The sequence below is a fragment of the Hyla sarda genome, chromosome 9, assembly GCF_029499605.1.
Source record: "Hyla sarda isolate aHylSar1 chromosome 9, aHylSar1.hap1, whole genome shotgun sequence".
NCBI classification, from domain to species: Eukaryota; Metazoa; Chordata; class Amphibia; order Anura; family Hylidae; genus Hyla; species Hyla sarda.
In genome coordinates, this window is record NC_079197.1 from 109429435 (window position 1) to 109446934 (window position 17500).

Below are 17500 nucleotides of genomic sequence, written 5' to 3' on the forward strand. Positions count from 1 at the left end.
AAACACTTTGTAGGCCTCATTCCGTTTTCGGTAAACAGTAGAATGATGTGCTTTACCAAAAAGCTCTATTTTGGTCTCATCTGTACACAAGACATTTTCCCAGAAGGATTTTGGCAAAATGTAGTCTCTTTTTTTTTTTTATGTCTCTGTGTCAGCAGTGGGGTCCTCCTGGGTCTCCTGACATAGCGTTTAATTTCATTTAAATGTCAACAGATAGTTTGCGCTGACACTTATTCTCCCTGAGCCTCCTGGACAGCTCGAATATCTTTGGAACTTGTTTGGGGCTGCTTATCCACCATCCGGACTATCCTGCAGTGACACCTTTCATCAATTTTTCTCTTCAGTCAATGCCCAGGGAGATTAGCTACAGTGCCATGGGTTGCAAACTTCTTGATAATGTTGCGCTCTGTGGACAAAGGCAAATCTAGATCTCTGGAGCTGGACTTGTAACCTTGAGATTGTTAATATTTTTCCACAATTTTGGTTCTCAAGTCCTCAGACAGTTCTCTTCTCCTCTTTCTGTTGTCTATGCTTAGTGTGGCACACACAGACACACAATGCAAGGACTAAGTGAACTTCTCTCCTTTTTATCTGCTTTGAGGTGTGATTTTTATATTGTCCACACCTGCTACTTGCCCCAGGTCAGTTTAAAGGAGCATCACATGCTTGAAACTTATTTTTCCACAATTTTGAAAGGGTGACAATAATTTTGTACAGCCCATTTTTGGAGTTTGATGTGACATTATGTCCAATTAGCTTTTTTCCCTCCCTTTTTTGGTTTAGTTCCAATACACACAAAGGGAATAACCATGTGTATAGCAAAACATGTGTTACTGCAATCCTTTTCTGTGAGAAATACCTCATTTTCTAGAAAAAAATTAGGGGTGCCAACATTTACGGCCATGACTGTGTGTATGTGTATATATATTTGCCAAGTGACAGATACACCACTACATATCGCATACAGAAAAAAAAAAAACTATACATATACACACCATGTATAATTACAAATATACATATATATATATAATGAGTATATACATGCTGTACACAAAACACACTAAAAATGCATGTAAGGGAAATAGTTCACATCACACATGTTCACACACTATATCAGTGTTTCCCAACCAGGGTGCCTCCAGCTGTTGCAAAACAACAACTTCCATCATGCACGGACAGCCTCTGGCTGTCAGGCATGCTGGGAGTTGTATTTTTGCAACAGCTGGAGGCACCCTGGTTGTTAAACACTGCACTAGATGGTGTTAAAGGAGCCCGGCGCCTCCTTGCCATCACTACATGAATGGCTTCTGCTGAGAGCTTTTAAGAAGCAGCAAGGCTCACTTCTAAATGGTGCTGGCTGCACTCTCACACATTCCCCGAGCTGCAAACAATGTAGCAGTCCACAGGGGGCCCATGGGGGATGGGGGCCCCTGGCAATTGCCCAATTTGCTCTGCCTTAATGCTGGCCCTGACCACAAGGGAGGGATGTGCCCCCTTCCCCTGAGAGGATTTCTAACACTGTGAGCTAACTAAAAGAGGGATTCTTATGATAAATATAGGTGATAGAGGCATGAAAATTAGGATTAGGAATGGAGTAACATTATTTTTTTTTTTGTGGAATCTGTCAGGTGCACTTGAAAAAATACATTATTATATATATATATATATATATATATATATATATATATATATAATGTGTGTGTGTGTGTTCTACAGCCATACATCCTCTTCCCATTATATAAGAGCTTTTCCAGAAACAAGAATAAATAATGGCTAAATAGAGTATTAAGACTTCTGCTTACAATATCACCTTTATTACCTCTTTCTCATGACAGGAGCCATAAATGAACCTGGAGCCATTGCAGGGATTGCAAGCGCTTTGGTGATGGCACTAGTTGGTGCTGTGTCCAGCTATATCTCCTATCAACAGAAGAAATTCTGCTTCAGTATTCAACGTATGTGATTTTTTCATTGAATATGCTTAAATGGTTACTGTTACTTTATAATAAAAAAAACCTAACCTATTCTAGATACGCCAAACATTTAGCATGGTTGGGGTCTTAGTGTTCACACCCCACTGATCCTTAACCCCTTAACGACCACGGACGTAAATGTACGTCCTGGTTTGGCGGGACTTCCCACACCAGGACGTACATTTGCGTCCTGTGTATGACCACAAGCATCGGAGTGGTGCTCGCGTGAGAAATGTAAAAATGAAAAGTAAAAAAAAGGGAAAAATCCCCTCCCCCAATAAAAATAAATATTGTCCGTTTTTCCCTTTTTACCCCCAAAAAGCGTAAATATTTTTTTATATAAACATATTTGGTATTGCCGTATGTGTAAATGTCTGAACTATCAAAATATAATGTTAATGATCCCGTACGGTGAACGGCGTAAACGTAAACATTTTTTAAAAAGTCCAAAAATGCAGCTTTTTTGTCACATTTTATTTAAAAAAAAATGTATTACAAAAATGATATAAAAGTTTTATATATGCAAATGTGGTATCGCCAGATGACGGCGCATAAAATGAGCCCTCATACCGTCCTATATACGGAAAAATGAAAGAGTTATAGGTGGTCAAAATAGGACGATTTTAGATTACTGATTTAGTACAAAAAGTTTTACAATTTTTTAAGCGGTACAAAAATATGAAAGTATCTATCCATGGGTATCATTTTAATCGTATTGACCCACAAAATAAAGAACACATGTAATTTTTACCGTAAATTGTACAGTGTGAAAGCGAAACCCTCCAAAATGTGCAAAATTGGGGTTGTCATTTAAATTTCCTCCCTAAGAAGAAAATATTTTTTTGGGTTCGCCGTACATTTTATGGTAAAATCAAAGGTTTCATTACAAAGAATAATTGGTCACACAAAAAACAAGCCCTTATTTGGGTCTGTAGATGGAAATATGAAAGAGTTATGGATTTTAGAAGACGAGGAGGAAAAAAAACGAAAATGCAAAAATAAAATTGGCCTGATCCTTAAGGTGAAAATGGGCTTGGTCCTTAAAGTTAAAGGAGTTATCCAGGAAAACAATTTTTATATATATATTAACTGGCTCCAGAAAGGTAAACAGATTTGTAAATTGCTTCTATTACAAAAAATCTTAATCCTTTCAGTACTTTTGAACTGCTGAAGTTGAGCAAACCTCTTCTACTCTGTGTAGTTCCCGAGACAAGCAGAGATGTCAGCAGAGAGCACTGTTGCCAAAAAGAAAAGAACAACTCAACTTCAACAGCTGATAATTATTGGAAGCATTAAGATTTTTTAATAGAAGTAATTTACAAATCTGTTAAACTTTCTTGAGCCAGTTGATATGAAAAAAAAAAAATTATAATTTTCCTGGAATACCCCTTTAACGACAATGGACATAAGTGTATGTCATGGTACCGTGGTACTTAATGCACCATGACGTACATTTACGCTCCGCCATGACCCCGAGCACCGGAACTGTGCTCGCATCATGCGAGTCAGGTCTGGCTGCGATCAGCAGCCAGGGACCCGCTATTAACCCCTCAGATGCCGTGATCAATACAGATCACGGTATCTTCGGCATTGAGGTACTTTAAATGGATGATTGGATCGTCCTCAGCGCTGCCGCGGGGATCCAATCATCCAGCATGGCAGCCGGAGGTCCCCTCACCTGGCTCCTGCTGCTGTCTCCCGGGTCTTCTGCTCAGGTCTGAGATCGAGCAGACCAAAGCAGAAGATGACCGATAATACTGAGCAGTGCTATGTCCTAATCATAGCACTGAACAGTATTAGCAATCAAATGATTGCTATAATTAGTCCCCTATGGGGATTATTAAAGTGTAAAAAAAAAAAAAAAAAATATAAAGTAAAAAAAATGTGTAAAATCCCCTCTCGTAATAAAAAGGTAAAACGTCAGTTTTTCCCATTTTACCCCCAAAAAGCGTTAAAAATAAAATAAAAATTTAAACACATATTTGGTATTGCCGTGTGCATAAAAGTCTGATCTATTGAAATATATTATGTTATCCCGTACGGTGAACGACGTAAATGTAAAAAAAATAAAATAAATAAAAAAAATGGGTACAAAATTGCTGCTTTTATGTCACATTTTACTCCCAAAATTTTTTTTAATAAAAAATGTATAAAAAGTAAATCCTAGGCAAAAGTGGTACTGATATAAACTACAGATCATGGCGCAAAAAATGAGCCCTCATATCGCCCCATATACGGAAAAATTTGAAGTAATAGGTGGTCAAAATAGGGCAATTTCAAACTTAGTTTAAAATGGTTTGATATTTTTTTTAGGCGGTACAATTATAGAAAAGCATATAACTTGGGTATCATTTTAATCGTATTCACCCACAGAATAAAGAAAATGTCATTTTTACCGTAAAGTGTACAGCGTCAAAACAAAACCTTCCAAAATTTGCTAAATTGCGGTTTTCTTTTCAATTTTCCCACATAAATATTTGTGGTAAAATAAGTGATGTCATTACAAAGTACAATTTGTGACGCAAAGAACAAGCCCTCATATGGGTCTGTGGATGGAAATATAAGAGAGTTATGATTTTTAGAAGGCGAGGAGGAAAAAAGAGAAATGCAAAAATAAAATTGGTCTGGTCCTTAAAGGGGTACTCCCGTGGAAAACGTTTTATTTTTTTAAATCAACTGGTGCCAGAAAGTTTATACAGATTTGTAAATTAGGAGAAAGCACTGTGTAAAACCATTCCTTTTTTGAAATCCAGGTTAAAAGTCCATAGACAAGCAGAGGAAAAATTGAGCACTAGGACAAAAGTGCATGTGTGCAAGGTTGGAACACCTCTAGATGCTTCGGGCTCCAACCTTGCACACATGCACTTTTGTCCTAGTGCTCAATTTTTCCTCTGCTTGTCTATGGACTTTTAACCTGGATTTCAATAAAGGAATGGTTTTACACAGTGCTGGCTCCACAGTCTCCTATGCTTTCTCCTTTGAACCTTGAGGCTGGCCGTGCATGGGTGGAACAGGTGAGCTTCTATTAAAAAATCTTAATCCTTCCAATACATTTTATGGGCTGCATTAGAGCTGGGCGGTATGACCAAATATGTGTATCACGGTATTTTTGTAACTTATGGCGGTTCCACGGTATATAACAGTATTTCTTTCACCCCCACGCCAAATCACGTGACCCGCGAGCGCTCTTCTGCTCCCCCCCCCAATTAATTATCAGCCCAGCGGGGTACTACTCACATATGTCACCCGCAAACACTGCCCTCCTCCTCTTTGTTGGGGGCCACCGGCGCTGGAACTCGCTGTACGCCAGTGGTCTCCAACCTGCGGACCTCCAGATGTTGTAAGCTTACAACTCCCAGCATAAGAAGCCGGCTTTTTACATGACAGATGGGCTCATCCTATCACTGGCCGGGGCGGGACATTGCTCCGGCCGGTGATAAGCTGACGGCTGTCCGAGGTTCCAGTCCCCAGCGTAAGGCCGACGTAGGTAAGTTAAAGTTTATTTTCTTTATCTTTTGCAGCCCGGGCATAGGAGATCCAAAGAAAGGGCAAAATAGTACCAATATATATTAAGTCGAGTGTGTTAGTAACTAACAAGAGATCCTATATACACACTTGAACATCAATTTCATACATTAATAATAAACTTTATTGAGAACATCATTAGATAAAAACAATTAAAAAGGACAATATAGCCAGACTAAAACTGGGGTTGGTAGGGTAGGTAATATATCATAAATTAGCATAAATGCAAAACATGACATAGTTATTCCTATCTAAAGAGTAGTGCCACCAGTATAACAAAAATTATAAGTTACACATATCAGTCATGTAAAACTTGCACAGATAACCATACCTAAATAAGGAGGTCACTGAATAAATGGCCTCCAGCGAGTGGTCAGGAGGAAGGGGAAAGGCGAATAATAGTGTGCGAATAAGAGCTCAAAAGAACTGCGGGATAACAATCAATACCCGCCCATCTTGAGCACAAAAAGCAGCATTACCATAGAGCTTCCCCACTCACAGAGCACAAGCTGGGAGACATAGACAGTGTACCTACCCACACAACACCAGCACCCCAACGTCGTTTCGCCGTTTGGCTTCCTCAGGGAGTAGCCCGGGCATAGGGATACAGTGTACAGCAGTGGTCTCCAACCTGCAGACCTCCAGCTGTTGCAAGACTACAACTCCCAGCATGCCCGGACAGCCGTTGGCTGTCCAGGCATGCTGGAAGTTGTAGTTTTGCAACATCTGGAGGTCCGCAGGTTGGAGACCACTGGCGTACAGCGAGTTCCAGCGCTGGTGGCCCCCAACAAAGAGGAGGAGGGCAGTGTTTGCGGGTGAAATATGTGAGAAGTACCCCGCTGGGCTGATAATTAATTGGGAGGGAACAGAACAGCGCTGGCGGGTAACATGATTTGGTGGGGGGAGCAGAACAGCGCTAGCGGGTCACGTATGATTAGTTCCCCGATGTGGGGACAGCGCTGCGCTGGGCTGATAATTCATTCCCAAGGGGGAGGGGCCAAACCGCTATTGCGGTATGGGAAAAATTCATATTGTGCAGCCCAAAAATTTCGGTATTCGATATGAACCGGTATACCGCCCAGCCCTAGGCTGTATACTACAGAGGAAATGCTTTCCTTTTTGTATTACTCTGATGTCATGACCACAGTGCTCTCTGCTGACACCTGTCCATTTTAGGAACTGTCCAGAGCAGCATGTTTGCTATGGGGATTTTCTCCTGCTCTGGACAGTTCCAAAAATGGACAACAGAGGTCAGCAGAGAGCACTGTGGTTGTGACATCAGAGAAATCCAAAAAGAAAAAATTTCTTCTGTAGTATATAGCCCCTAAAAAGTACTGGAAGGATTAAGATTTTTTAATAGAAGTAATTTACAAATCTGTTTAACTTTCTGGCACCAGTTGATGTTTTCTATCGGCTACCCCACCAGCCTGGGTTTCTTCTCTTACCCAGTATATGGCTGACTTGACCCAAGTCTCCCGTTTCGGTGGCTGAGGCCCCCGGGAAGTGGTGTCCGCCTTGAAGGGGTCTTCCCTGCGCAGGACCTCTGAGAGGGCCTGCGCCTCAAGCATACTAGGGGTGCCTCGTCTGACTCTTCCATTGAGTCTTCAGATAGACGTGAGCGTTCCTCTCGTGGGTCCCGCCCCCCCGTCATCTGGGCACAAACGTCGCTCCTCCAGAGGACATTCTCGGTGTAGCCGCTCTGCCACGCCAGAGCCTCGTACCCGGTCAGGGTCGCCCCCCCCCTCCAGGTCTGCCTCTAATCATTCTCATTCCCCTGGTGAACTGGTGGAAGAGTTTTCCGAGCCGGCATCTGACTCAGAGGACTGCTCGGACTCAATTGCAACTGTTAACTGATTGGTGACAGCCATAAGAGACACCTTTCCTTAGAGGACCCAGGATCTTCGGATGTCAATCCAGAAGTATCCTTTCATCATGCTAAGTCAGCACCTCAAAGGTTCAGCTCTCACGCTGACTTTAACGACATTCTGGAATCTGCATGGAAACATCCAGACAAGAGGTTCCCGGGAATCGAGACAATTCAAGAACGTTATCCATTGACAAAGTCTTTGTCGCTAAGGTGGTTTCCCCTCTCTCAGTGGATCCACCAATCTCCCGGATCTCTAAGGCGACTACACTGCCTCTGGCAGATGCCGCTGCCTTCCAGGATCCCACGGACAAGAAGGTAGAATCCTTAGCGAAGTTTGCTTCTGAAGCAGCTGGCTTTTCTCTTCTTCCCATCTTCGCCTCGACATGGGTGTTCAAGACATTGTCGGAGTGGTGCCAAAAGCTCAATCAGGATATCTTAGCAGGATCCTCTCCTGGGGGTCTATCTGCTCTGGCTCTCCAATGCTCTAAAGCTGGGGACTTCCTGTGCGCAGCTTCCATGCAGTCAGCCCGTTGTTCTGCCCTTGCAGTGGGTCACCTATGTGGCTTAAATCTTGGAATGCGGATGCCGCTTCCAAAAGGTCTCTCACGGAGCTCCCCTATACAGGGGGCCGTCTTTTTGGCAATCGCCTTGATGAGATTATCTCTGAGGCAACGGGAGGTAAGAGTACCTCTAAATAAGGCTCTCCCTACTTCCCTAAGAAAGTCCTTTTTCCTCGGTCCTTTCGGACCTCTGGCTCCAGCGAAGGGTCTGGGCAGGCGTCCTGGTGGGACAAGAAGGCTCCCTCGTTCCGGGCATGCCCGTCTTGGAAGTCGGACCCCATCCGGTCTGGCCGTTTTGCGCCCAAATCAGGCAACCGCAAACCCACTTCTGCATTAAGTGGGGCCCCCACCCGCGTTTCTTCTCTGGTGGGAGGTCATCTCTTGCTTCTTCGAGACATCTGGACCTCGCACATTCAGGACTTTTGGGTCAGGGATGGGGTGTCCAATGGTTACCGAATCGAATTTGCCTCCCTTCCGAGGGATCTCTTCTTTTTTTTTCGATTCTGGGCCCCCCGGTCTCCTCCTCTGGCGAAGAAATTTTTAGCGGTTGTCCAGTCTCTGCTTCTCCAGGGGGTGTTTGTTCCCGTTCCTCCAGGGGAACGGTTTCGGGGTTTCTATTCAATTCTTTTTGTGTTCCCCAAGAAGAACTGTTTTGTGCGACCAATCCTAGACCTCAAGTGTCTCAACCGTCTTCTTCTCTTCCGCCACTTCCGAATGGAATCTCTCCATTCGTTGGTGGCGTCTCTGGAACAAGGGGAATTCCTTTCATCGGTGGACATCAAGCATGCCTACCTCCATGTGCCAATATTCCCAGACCATCATCTGTACCTCCGCATTGCGGTTCCGGAAGGGCACTTTCAATTCGTAGCCCTCCCCTTCGGTCTAGCCACAGCTCCTCGGGTCTTTACAAAGATCTTTGCGTCAGTGATGGGCCTGTTACGGTCGAGGGGAAGCTCGGGGATACCCTATCTGGACGGCCTTCTCATCAAGGCTCCAACCAAAGCCCAGACTCTGGAGAATCTGTAAGTCACTCTCTCCTTCACTCTGACTCGCTTCGGGTGGATGGTCAACCGGGACAAGTCAGTCCGCCGTCCTACCCAGTCTCTGACCTTCCTGGGTCTTCGATTCGACATTGTCTTCTGCCGGACAAACGTCTGACACTCTGGTCGGGGGTCCGCTCCCTTCGGACCCGGGTATCATTCTTCATCCGCACTTGTATGGAAGTCGTGGAACAGGTCTACTCTGTCCCTCGATCGTCAAGTTGTTCTCCCTTGCAGGGTCCGTCAGGCTCTGCTCTGGTGGCTCCGCTCCCCCCCTTCTTCCCCAGGGGCGGTCGTTTCTTCCCCTTCACTGGCAGGTTGTTACAACGGATGCCAGCCTGTCGGACTGGGGTGGCGTGTTCAGGGATCGAACGGTTCAGGGACTCTGGTCTCCCCAGGAGACCCTTCTTCCGATAAACATATTGGAATTACGGGCGATTCTTCTTTGTATTCTTCATTGGGAGGCCCGTCTTCAGTCCCGTCCTGTCCGCGTTTAGTCGTGGCATACATAAATCTACAGGGCGGCACTCGCAGCTCGGCAGCCATGGCCGAGGTAACCAAGATTCTCACCTGGGCGGAGAACAAGGTTCCGGCCATTTCGGCAATTCACATTCCAGAAGTGCTCAACTGGGAAGCGACCCCGGCGAGTGGTCTCTACATCCGAAGGTCTTCACGCAGCTCTGCAACCTCTGGGGCGTTCCGGACATGGATCTCTTCGCGTTTCGCCACATTCGGAAGATTCTTCCGTTTGTGCCAAGTTCCGGGACCCTCGAGCTCTGGCCGGGGACGCCCTAGTGATTCCCTGGGCGGGGTTTGCCCTACCCTATCTGTTCCCTCCTCTTCCGCTCCTTCCCAGGGTGGTGAGGAAGTCCCCGCCATTCTGGTAGCTCCAGATTGGCCTCTAAGGTCCTGGTACGCCGACGTATTCGGGCTCCTGGACGACGCTCCACTGCGCCTTCAGCTCCGCCCGGACCTGCTCTCTCAGGGAACTCTTTGCCACCCCAATTTACAGTCGCTGCATTTGATGGCGTGGCAGTTGAGCCTGCCGTTTTGAGGGCCCGCGGGTTCTCTTCCCAAGTCATTCACACCATGCTCAATGCTCGTATGCCCTCTTCCGCAAGAATTTACCACCGTACTTGGCGGTCTTACTTTCGTTGGTGTGAAGCTCAGGACTTCTCCCTGGTAACCTTCTCTGTTCCCCATCTTCTCTCCTTTTTGCAGTCAGGGTTGGAACTGGGGTTGTCTCTCTCAGTTCACTTTTAGGTCAGGTTTTGGCCCTTTCTGTTCTTTTCCAGCGGCCCCTGGCTTCTAATTCTCATATCTGGACCTTCCTCCAAGGAGTGGCGCGCGCTGTCCCTCCTTATCGGTCACCCTCTCCCCCTTGGCACTTGAATTTGGTTCTGAGTGCCCTCCAGGGTGCACCCTTTGAGCCCCTTAGAAAGGTGTTTCTCCGTCTACTTTCCTGGAAAGTGCCGTTTCTTGTTATCACCTCCATCTGGAGGGGGTTTGAATTGGCAGCTCTTTCCTGCCATTCTCCGTTCCTGGTGATCCACCAGGACAAGGTAGTTTTCAGGCCAGACCCTTCCTTTTTGCCTATTGTCCTTCTTTGTCCTTCTGTCCTGCTCCTTCTCATCCTAAGGAGCGCTTACTCACATGTTGGACATGGTCCAGGCTGTTCGGTCTTATCTCTCCATCACCTCTTCGTTTAGTCAGTGCGCTTCCTTTTTCGTCCTTACGGAAGGTCGTCGCAGGGGACAACCTTCTTCCAAGGCCACTATTTCTTGGTGGATTTGGTCTGCCATTTCGGAAGACTATCGCTGTATGGGGAAGATTCCTCCTTTTCAGGGTTGTGGCTCATTCCACACGTTTCTGTCGGTGCATCCTGGGCTCTCCAGAATAGAGCCTCGGCCTCGCAGATTTGCAAGGCGGCTACCTGGTCGTCTTTGCACACTTTCTCAAGGTTTTACCGAGTTCATACTTCGCATCAGCTGATGCTAGTCTGGGTAGTAAAGTGTTGCAGGTGGCAGTGGAACAGCCGTCTGCCTGACCGATTGTCTGCCCACCCAAGGGACGGCTTTGGTACGTCCCACGGTCTGTGTCCCCCAATGGAGCCGATAGAGAAAAGGAGATTTTTTAACACCGTAAAATCTCTTTCTCGAAGGATCCATTGGGGGACACAGCTCCCGCCCTTTTTGGGGATTTTTCCTTTGGTTCTCTGTCCGAGGGTGTGTTCAGTTATGTTTGTTCTTCTGGTCCTTGGACAGTTTTGGGTCTTTAACCTGATGGTCTCCTCCTATTGCTCTGGAACTTAAACTGATTAGCTCAGAGCCTGAAGGCGGGTATATCCTGCTGGGAGGAGCTGACTTTTTTTTTTTATTACCATAGTGTCACACCTCCTAGAGACAGCAACATACACCCACGGTCTGTGTCCCCCAATGGATCCTTCGAGAAAGATTTTACGGTAACTGTTAAAAAATCTCCTTTTTCCACGGGAGTACCCCTTTAAGGCCAAAATGGGCCTGGTCCTTAACCTGTTAAGGACCAAGGACGTTCCGGTACATCCTGAGTAGGGATCGACCGATTATCAGTTTGGCCAATATTATCGGCCCATAATCACGATTTTGGACGTTATCGGTATCAACAATTACCTTGCCGATAATGCGATAATTGCTATGTTGCAGTGTTCTAGCAACCATAGGGGGCTATTCGGGATGCCGCGATTTCACCGCGGCCATCCCGAACAGCCCACTGAGCTAACCGGCACTGTTTTACTTTCACTTAAGACGTGACGTTCAACTTTGAACGCTGCGTCTAAAGGGTTAATAGCATGCGACACCGCTGTGACATAGCAGGAGGGTCCCTTACCTTGCCTTCAGGTGTCCGATTGCCGAATGACTGCTCAGTGCCTGAGACCCAGGCATGAGCAGTCAAGCGGCAGAATCATTGATCAATGGTTTCCTACGAGAAACCATTGATCAGTGTAAAAGAACAGTGTGTGCAGTGTTATAGCCCCCTATGGGAGCTAGAACACTGCAAAAAAAAGTGGGGAGAAAAAAAGTTAATAAAGTTCATTTAACCCCTTCCCTAATAAGTTTGAATCACCTCCCCCCCCCCCCCTTTCCCATAAAAATAAAAAAAAAAACATAGATAAAAATAAACAAATGTGGTATCGCCACGTTCGGAAATGTCAGTTATAAAAATATATTGTTAATTAAACCGCACGGTCAATGGCGTATGCGCAAAAAAATTCCAAAGTCCAAAATAGTTTATTTTTGGTAACTTTTTATATCATGAAAAAATGAATAAAAAGCGATCAAAATGTCAGATCAATACAAAAATGGCACCGCTAAAAACTTCAGATCAGGCCGCAAAAAATTAGCCCTCATACCGCCCCATTCACGGAAAAATAAAGTTATAGGGGTCAGAAGATGACCATTTTAAACGTATACATTTTCCTGCATGTAGTTTATTTTTTCCAGAAGTACGACAAAATCAAACCTACAAAAGTAGGGTATCATTTTAATCATATGTACCTACAGAATAAAGAGAAGGTGTTATTTTTACCCAAAAATGTACTGCGTAGAAATGGAAGCCCCCAAAAGTTACAAAATTGTGTTTTTTCTTCAATTTTGTCGCACAATGATTTTTATTTTGTTTAGTCATAGATATTTGGGTAAAATGACTGATGTCACAAAGTAGACTTGGTGGCACCAAAAATAAGCCATCATATGGATTTTTAGGTGCAAAATTGAGTTATGATTTTTTTAAGGTAAGGAGGAAAAAATTAAAGTGCAAAAACAGAAAAACCCCTGGTCATTAAAGGACCACTGCAGCGCTAGCAAATTAGGGCCCAAATGTAATAATATCACAAGTTATATAAGTTTCTAAATGGGATCCATTACCTGGCTGGTCCCATTTCTCTGCTATGCCGCCACCGGAAGTCATCTCCTGGTCCCCTAACGCGTGTAGCGTCAACGCTACATCACAAATGCCCATAATGCGCTGGGGGATTGCTTCACTCCCCCTGCCGCTCGTCGTGCCGGCCCCTCTCCTCCCATCTTATAAATATTCATAATGTTGTTATGCGCTCAGCCCTGATTGGCTGAGCGCACAGTAGGGGCCACTAGTGCTGGGCGATATGGCCTAAAATGAATATCACGGTATTTTTTTTTATTATCGCAGTATTATGGTATTACCGCCTGTCTTCCCCCCCCCCCCCCCCCCCCGCGAGGGTCCCTGTGCCCACTAGCGGTGTCACAAGAATGCCCAGCGCAGCTCTTTTCCCCGTCCCTGTCAGCTCTCAGGGTACGGGAACAGATTTAAAAGCCTTGCGCGCAGCTAACTTAGTACTGCGCAATTAGCGTAGGGCTAACGCTAGGCTCCTAGCGCTGCCTACGTTAGCCCTACGCTACTTGCGTAGTGCTGCGCCTGCGCAGTACTACGTTGGCCGCGCGCGAGGCTTTTAAATCTGTTCCCGTACCCTGAGAGCTGACAGGGACGGGGAACAGAGCCGCGCTCTGCATTCTTGTGACACTGCTAGTGGACACATGGATCCCGCTAGCGGTGGGGATTGATCGTGCTCGCGGGAACACTGGCTGACAGGCGCAGCGGGGGGACACAGTAAATGGATTAGCTTCTATCGGGCCACAGAAGCACACCGGGACAAGTGAGGGCGCCGTGCTGGGCTCTACAATTCATCCAGAGGGTGGGGGAGGGGCCGACCGGTATAGCGGTATGGGCAAAAATCCATACCGTGGGAGGAAAAAAAAACTGTATCCGGTTCATAACGGTATACCGCCCAGCACTAGGGGCCGCAGCCTATCAGTACATGTAGAGAGGGCTGATGAGCTGGGAGGGGGAGGATGGGAGGAGATTACCACAAGGGAAGGAGCTGTGGGCGTCACTTTATTATAATTTATTATAATTTCCTCGGGGGGGGGGAGAGGAGGGGGAGAGAGCAGCAGCTAACAGGAAGCTGGCGCAGGGAGTCATGGGAAATGTAGTCTTTATGACATGGCTGCTTACTGCTACAGGTGGCAAGGTGGCAAGAGAATGGCTGGGCCAAATTTGACAAATGAGGTATCGTTGAAAAGGTATTTGAAAGAGCTATCAGAAGAGGTAAACTGTATGAGCGCTGCAGATGTCCTTTAAGGGGTTAATCTGGCTGAAGTGCTTAACTTCCTGGCTAGCTGCCTTTTCTGTCTCACTGTAGCAGACTAGTCCCATTGTAAGTCTGTGGAGCCCATCTCCTCTCTTGGGGTTAAACTGAGATTGCAGCAAGTCGGGGAAAAAAGCGCTCAGTCCATCAACTTTCCCGGCTGTATTTAACACCCATCTGAACACCCAGATCTGGACTGATTATTAGGCTGGAATTCCACTTGTTGTTTCTTTGTTTTTTTTGTGGAAACCCCCAATTCTTTTTTTGGCCAAAAAACGCTGCGGCCAGATGTTAGCTGTAAATCAATGAGAAATCGCAAAATTCTTTTTCCACTTGGCGTTTTTCAGTTTGGCGTTTTTATTTTATTTATTAATTTTTTATTTTTTTTGCGTATTTCAGCTCCTTGGCAGTTTTGCAAAATCGCAGCATGTTGAGCCTATGGCGTTTTTTTTCCCCCCTGAAATTGTGGTGTTTTTCTTCCATAGACGTCTATGGGAGTAAAAAAACGCAGAGAAAAATGCCATGTGGGTTTTAACTTTGGCGTTTTTCAGGCTGTTTTTAAAAAGTGATGGAGATACCTTTTTTTTTTTTTAAATAAAACTTCGTAGGGTACGATTAAAAAATAAAAAAGATACAATAGTGATGGAAAAATTTGTTGTATTTAATGAAATTTATCTTTTTTTATAACAACATTTTTATAAACTTTTAAAGAGGGATCAATTTATGTGCCGGCAGGGCACTAAAAATATAGCCGACAATAATAAAAATGTAGTGTGTGTTTTCACTTTTTTTTTTTTTTTTTTTAGGTGGTACTACTACTCCCAGCATGGAACACACTGTTCCCTGATGGGAGTAGTAGTTCCTGTACTAATTGACAGATCGCCCGGGTTCCGTTGCGATCCTTCTGTATAATGTATAGATGCAGCTGGCCGCTCTTCTCTGGTCTTCTGCACTGACGTATATACACACCTATTCATATTTCCAGCAGAGAACTCTCTGCAGGAAATATGAATGTGTGTGTGTATGTATACACACGTCAGTGCAGGAGACCATAGAAGAGTGGCCGGCTGCATCTATACATTATACAGGAGGATCACAGCGGGTGTCAGGAGTTACATCCGCTGTGATCTTTCCTTAACTGTAGGTACTACTACTCCCAACATGGAGCACACTCTGCTCAATGCTGGGAGCTGTAGTACCTGCCTTAATAGACAGATCGCAACAGGTGTCAGAAGTGACACTCGCTGCGATCTGTCTATTATTTAAAAAAAAACACTTTATTAAAAATTAAAGGTTCATTATAAAAATAAAAATTTCCTTTTAAAATACATTTTTTTCAGCCTTAAAAGAGAACCAATTGACATTGTGACAATGTTTTGAAGTTAGAGACACTTTTAAAAGGGACCTGTGATCACTTTCCTGATGCATAAACCACAAATAATCAGGTAGGTCCCAGGGGCATTTCCTCACCCTGCCAGTCTGGATTGACAGATCTTTCCCTGTGTGGGTATAGCAAGAAATCTGTCAAGCAAGGCTAGTGGGGTGGAGAGAAGCCGCTCTATGACTTGGTTTGGGAAGCATCAAAGTGATAGCAGGTTCCATTTAGAGAGAGAGTGTGTGTGTGGGGGGGGGGGGGGGTGAAGAAGTTAGATAGGATATACAGTAGTTAGGAGAGCAGAGGTGAGAACACGCTGGACAGAGGAGAAAGGACAATTGTACTACAGAACCATAGACTGAAGATGAGACTTAGACAGGGGAGGGGGAGCAGGGGTGTAATGGTGTTAGAGCAGGGAGTTAGAGCATATATATATATAACTCAATGTGTGTATATTAACATGAAACTTGGCACACACGTTACTTATATGTCAACAACAAACATAGGATAGGTAATTTAACTCTTACTCACACCCATTTGCCAGGGGCGGGGTTTTTGTTTAAAGTATCATACAAGTCTATGGGAAATATATGTTACTGCATAACTTCCAAATGGCTGGAGATATTTTGATAATACTTGGTCATGTTACTTATTTGTCCACTTAAAATATAGGATAGCTAATTTAACCCTTAACTACCCCTATTTGTGAGGATCGGGGTTTTTGTTTAACCCCTTAAAGGGGTACTCCGCCCCTGGCATCTTATCCCCTATCCAAAGGATAGGGGATAAGATGTCAGATCACCGCGGTCCCGCTGCTGGGGACCCCGGGGATCGCTCTGTGCGTAATGACGGGCGTTACAGGGGCCGGAGCAGCGTGACTTCATGGCTCCGCCCCTCATGACATCACGGCCCGTCCCCTTAATGCAAGTCTATGGCAGGGGGCGTGACGTCCGCCACGCCCCCTCCCATAGACTCGTATTGATGGGGCGGGCCGTGATGTCACGAGGGGCGGAGTCATGATGTAACGATGCTCCGCCCCTGTATTGCCAGTCATTGCGTGCAGAGCGATCTCGCTCTGCGCAGTAATGATAGTGGAGTGCTGCAGCAGCGATCCCTGGGGTCCCCAGCAGTGGGACCCCGGCGATCTGACATCCAGCTGTTTAAAAATTACAACTCCCAGCATGTACTGACAGACCGTGCATGCTGGGAGTTGTACTTTTGCAACAGCTGGAGGCACACTGGTTGGGAAAACCTTCAGTTAGGTTCTGTTACCTAACTCAGTATTTTCCAACCAGTGTGTCTCCAGCTGTTGTAAAACTACAACTCCCAGCATGTACTGATCGCCAAAGGGCATGCTGGGAGATGTAGTTATGCAACAGCTGGAGGTACGCAACTACAACTCCCAGCATGCCGAGACAGCGGTTTGCTGTTTGGTCATGCTGGGTTTTGCAACATCTGGAGGTCTACAATTTAGAGACCAGTGCACAATGATCTCCAAACTGTGGCCCTCCAGATATTGCAAAACTACAAATCCCAGCTTACACAGACAGCAAACAGCTGTGTGGGCATGCTACGAGTTGTAGTTTTGCAAGATCTAGAAGGCTACAGTTTGGAGATCACTGTGCAGTGGTCTCTAAATTGTAGACCTCCAGCTGTTGCAAAACTACAACTCCCAGAATGCCCAAACAGCTGTCTTGGCATGCTGGTAGTTGTAGTTTTGCGACATCTGGAGGGCTACCTCTTAGAGGCCACTGTATAGTGGTCTTAAACTGTAGCCCTCCAGATGTTGCTAGGCAACTCACCGGCTTCCGTAGGATCCAGGGAGCCAGCTGCTCGCCGCCTGCCGATCACCATCGCCCGTAGCCTCCGCAGATCGGTTTATGACCTTCGGCGCCGATCTCTGTTGGTTTCCCCGTCCTGCCCCGCCTATTGTGGGTGGGCAGAACGGGGAAACCGAAAGTAACCCCCGCCCCCGATTTGCTATTGGTTGTCGCGTCTATAC

At 45.7% G+C, this 17500-nt stretch overlaps 1 protein-coding gene across 2 annotated transcripts in view; it reads left to right on the forward strand.

The window, feature by feature from the left end:
- Positions 1–17500, forward strand: part of CD99L2 (CD99 molecule like 2) — a gene marked incomplete in the record, with an annotated part of 117381 nt that overhangs the window by 84869 nt on the left and 15012 nt on the right. For both annotated transcript variants that reach the window (XM_056540628.1, XM_056540629.1), the window contains 1 exon segment: positions 1836–1955. In XM_056540628.1, coding sequence (XP_056396603.1) covers positions 1836–1955 — 120 coding nt within the window.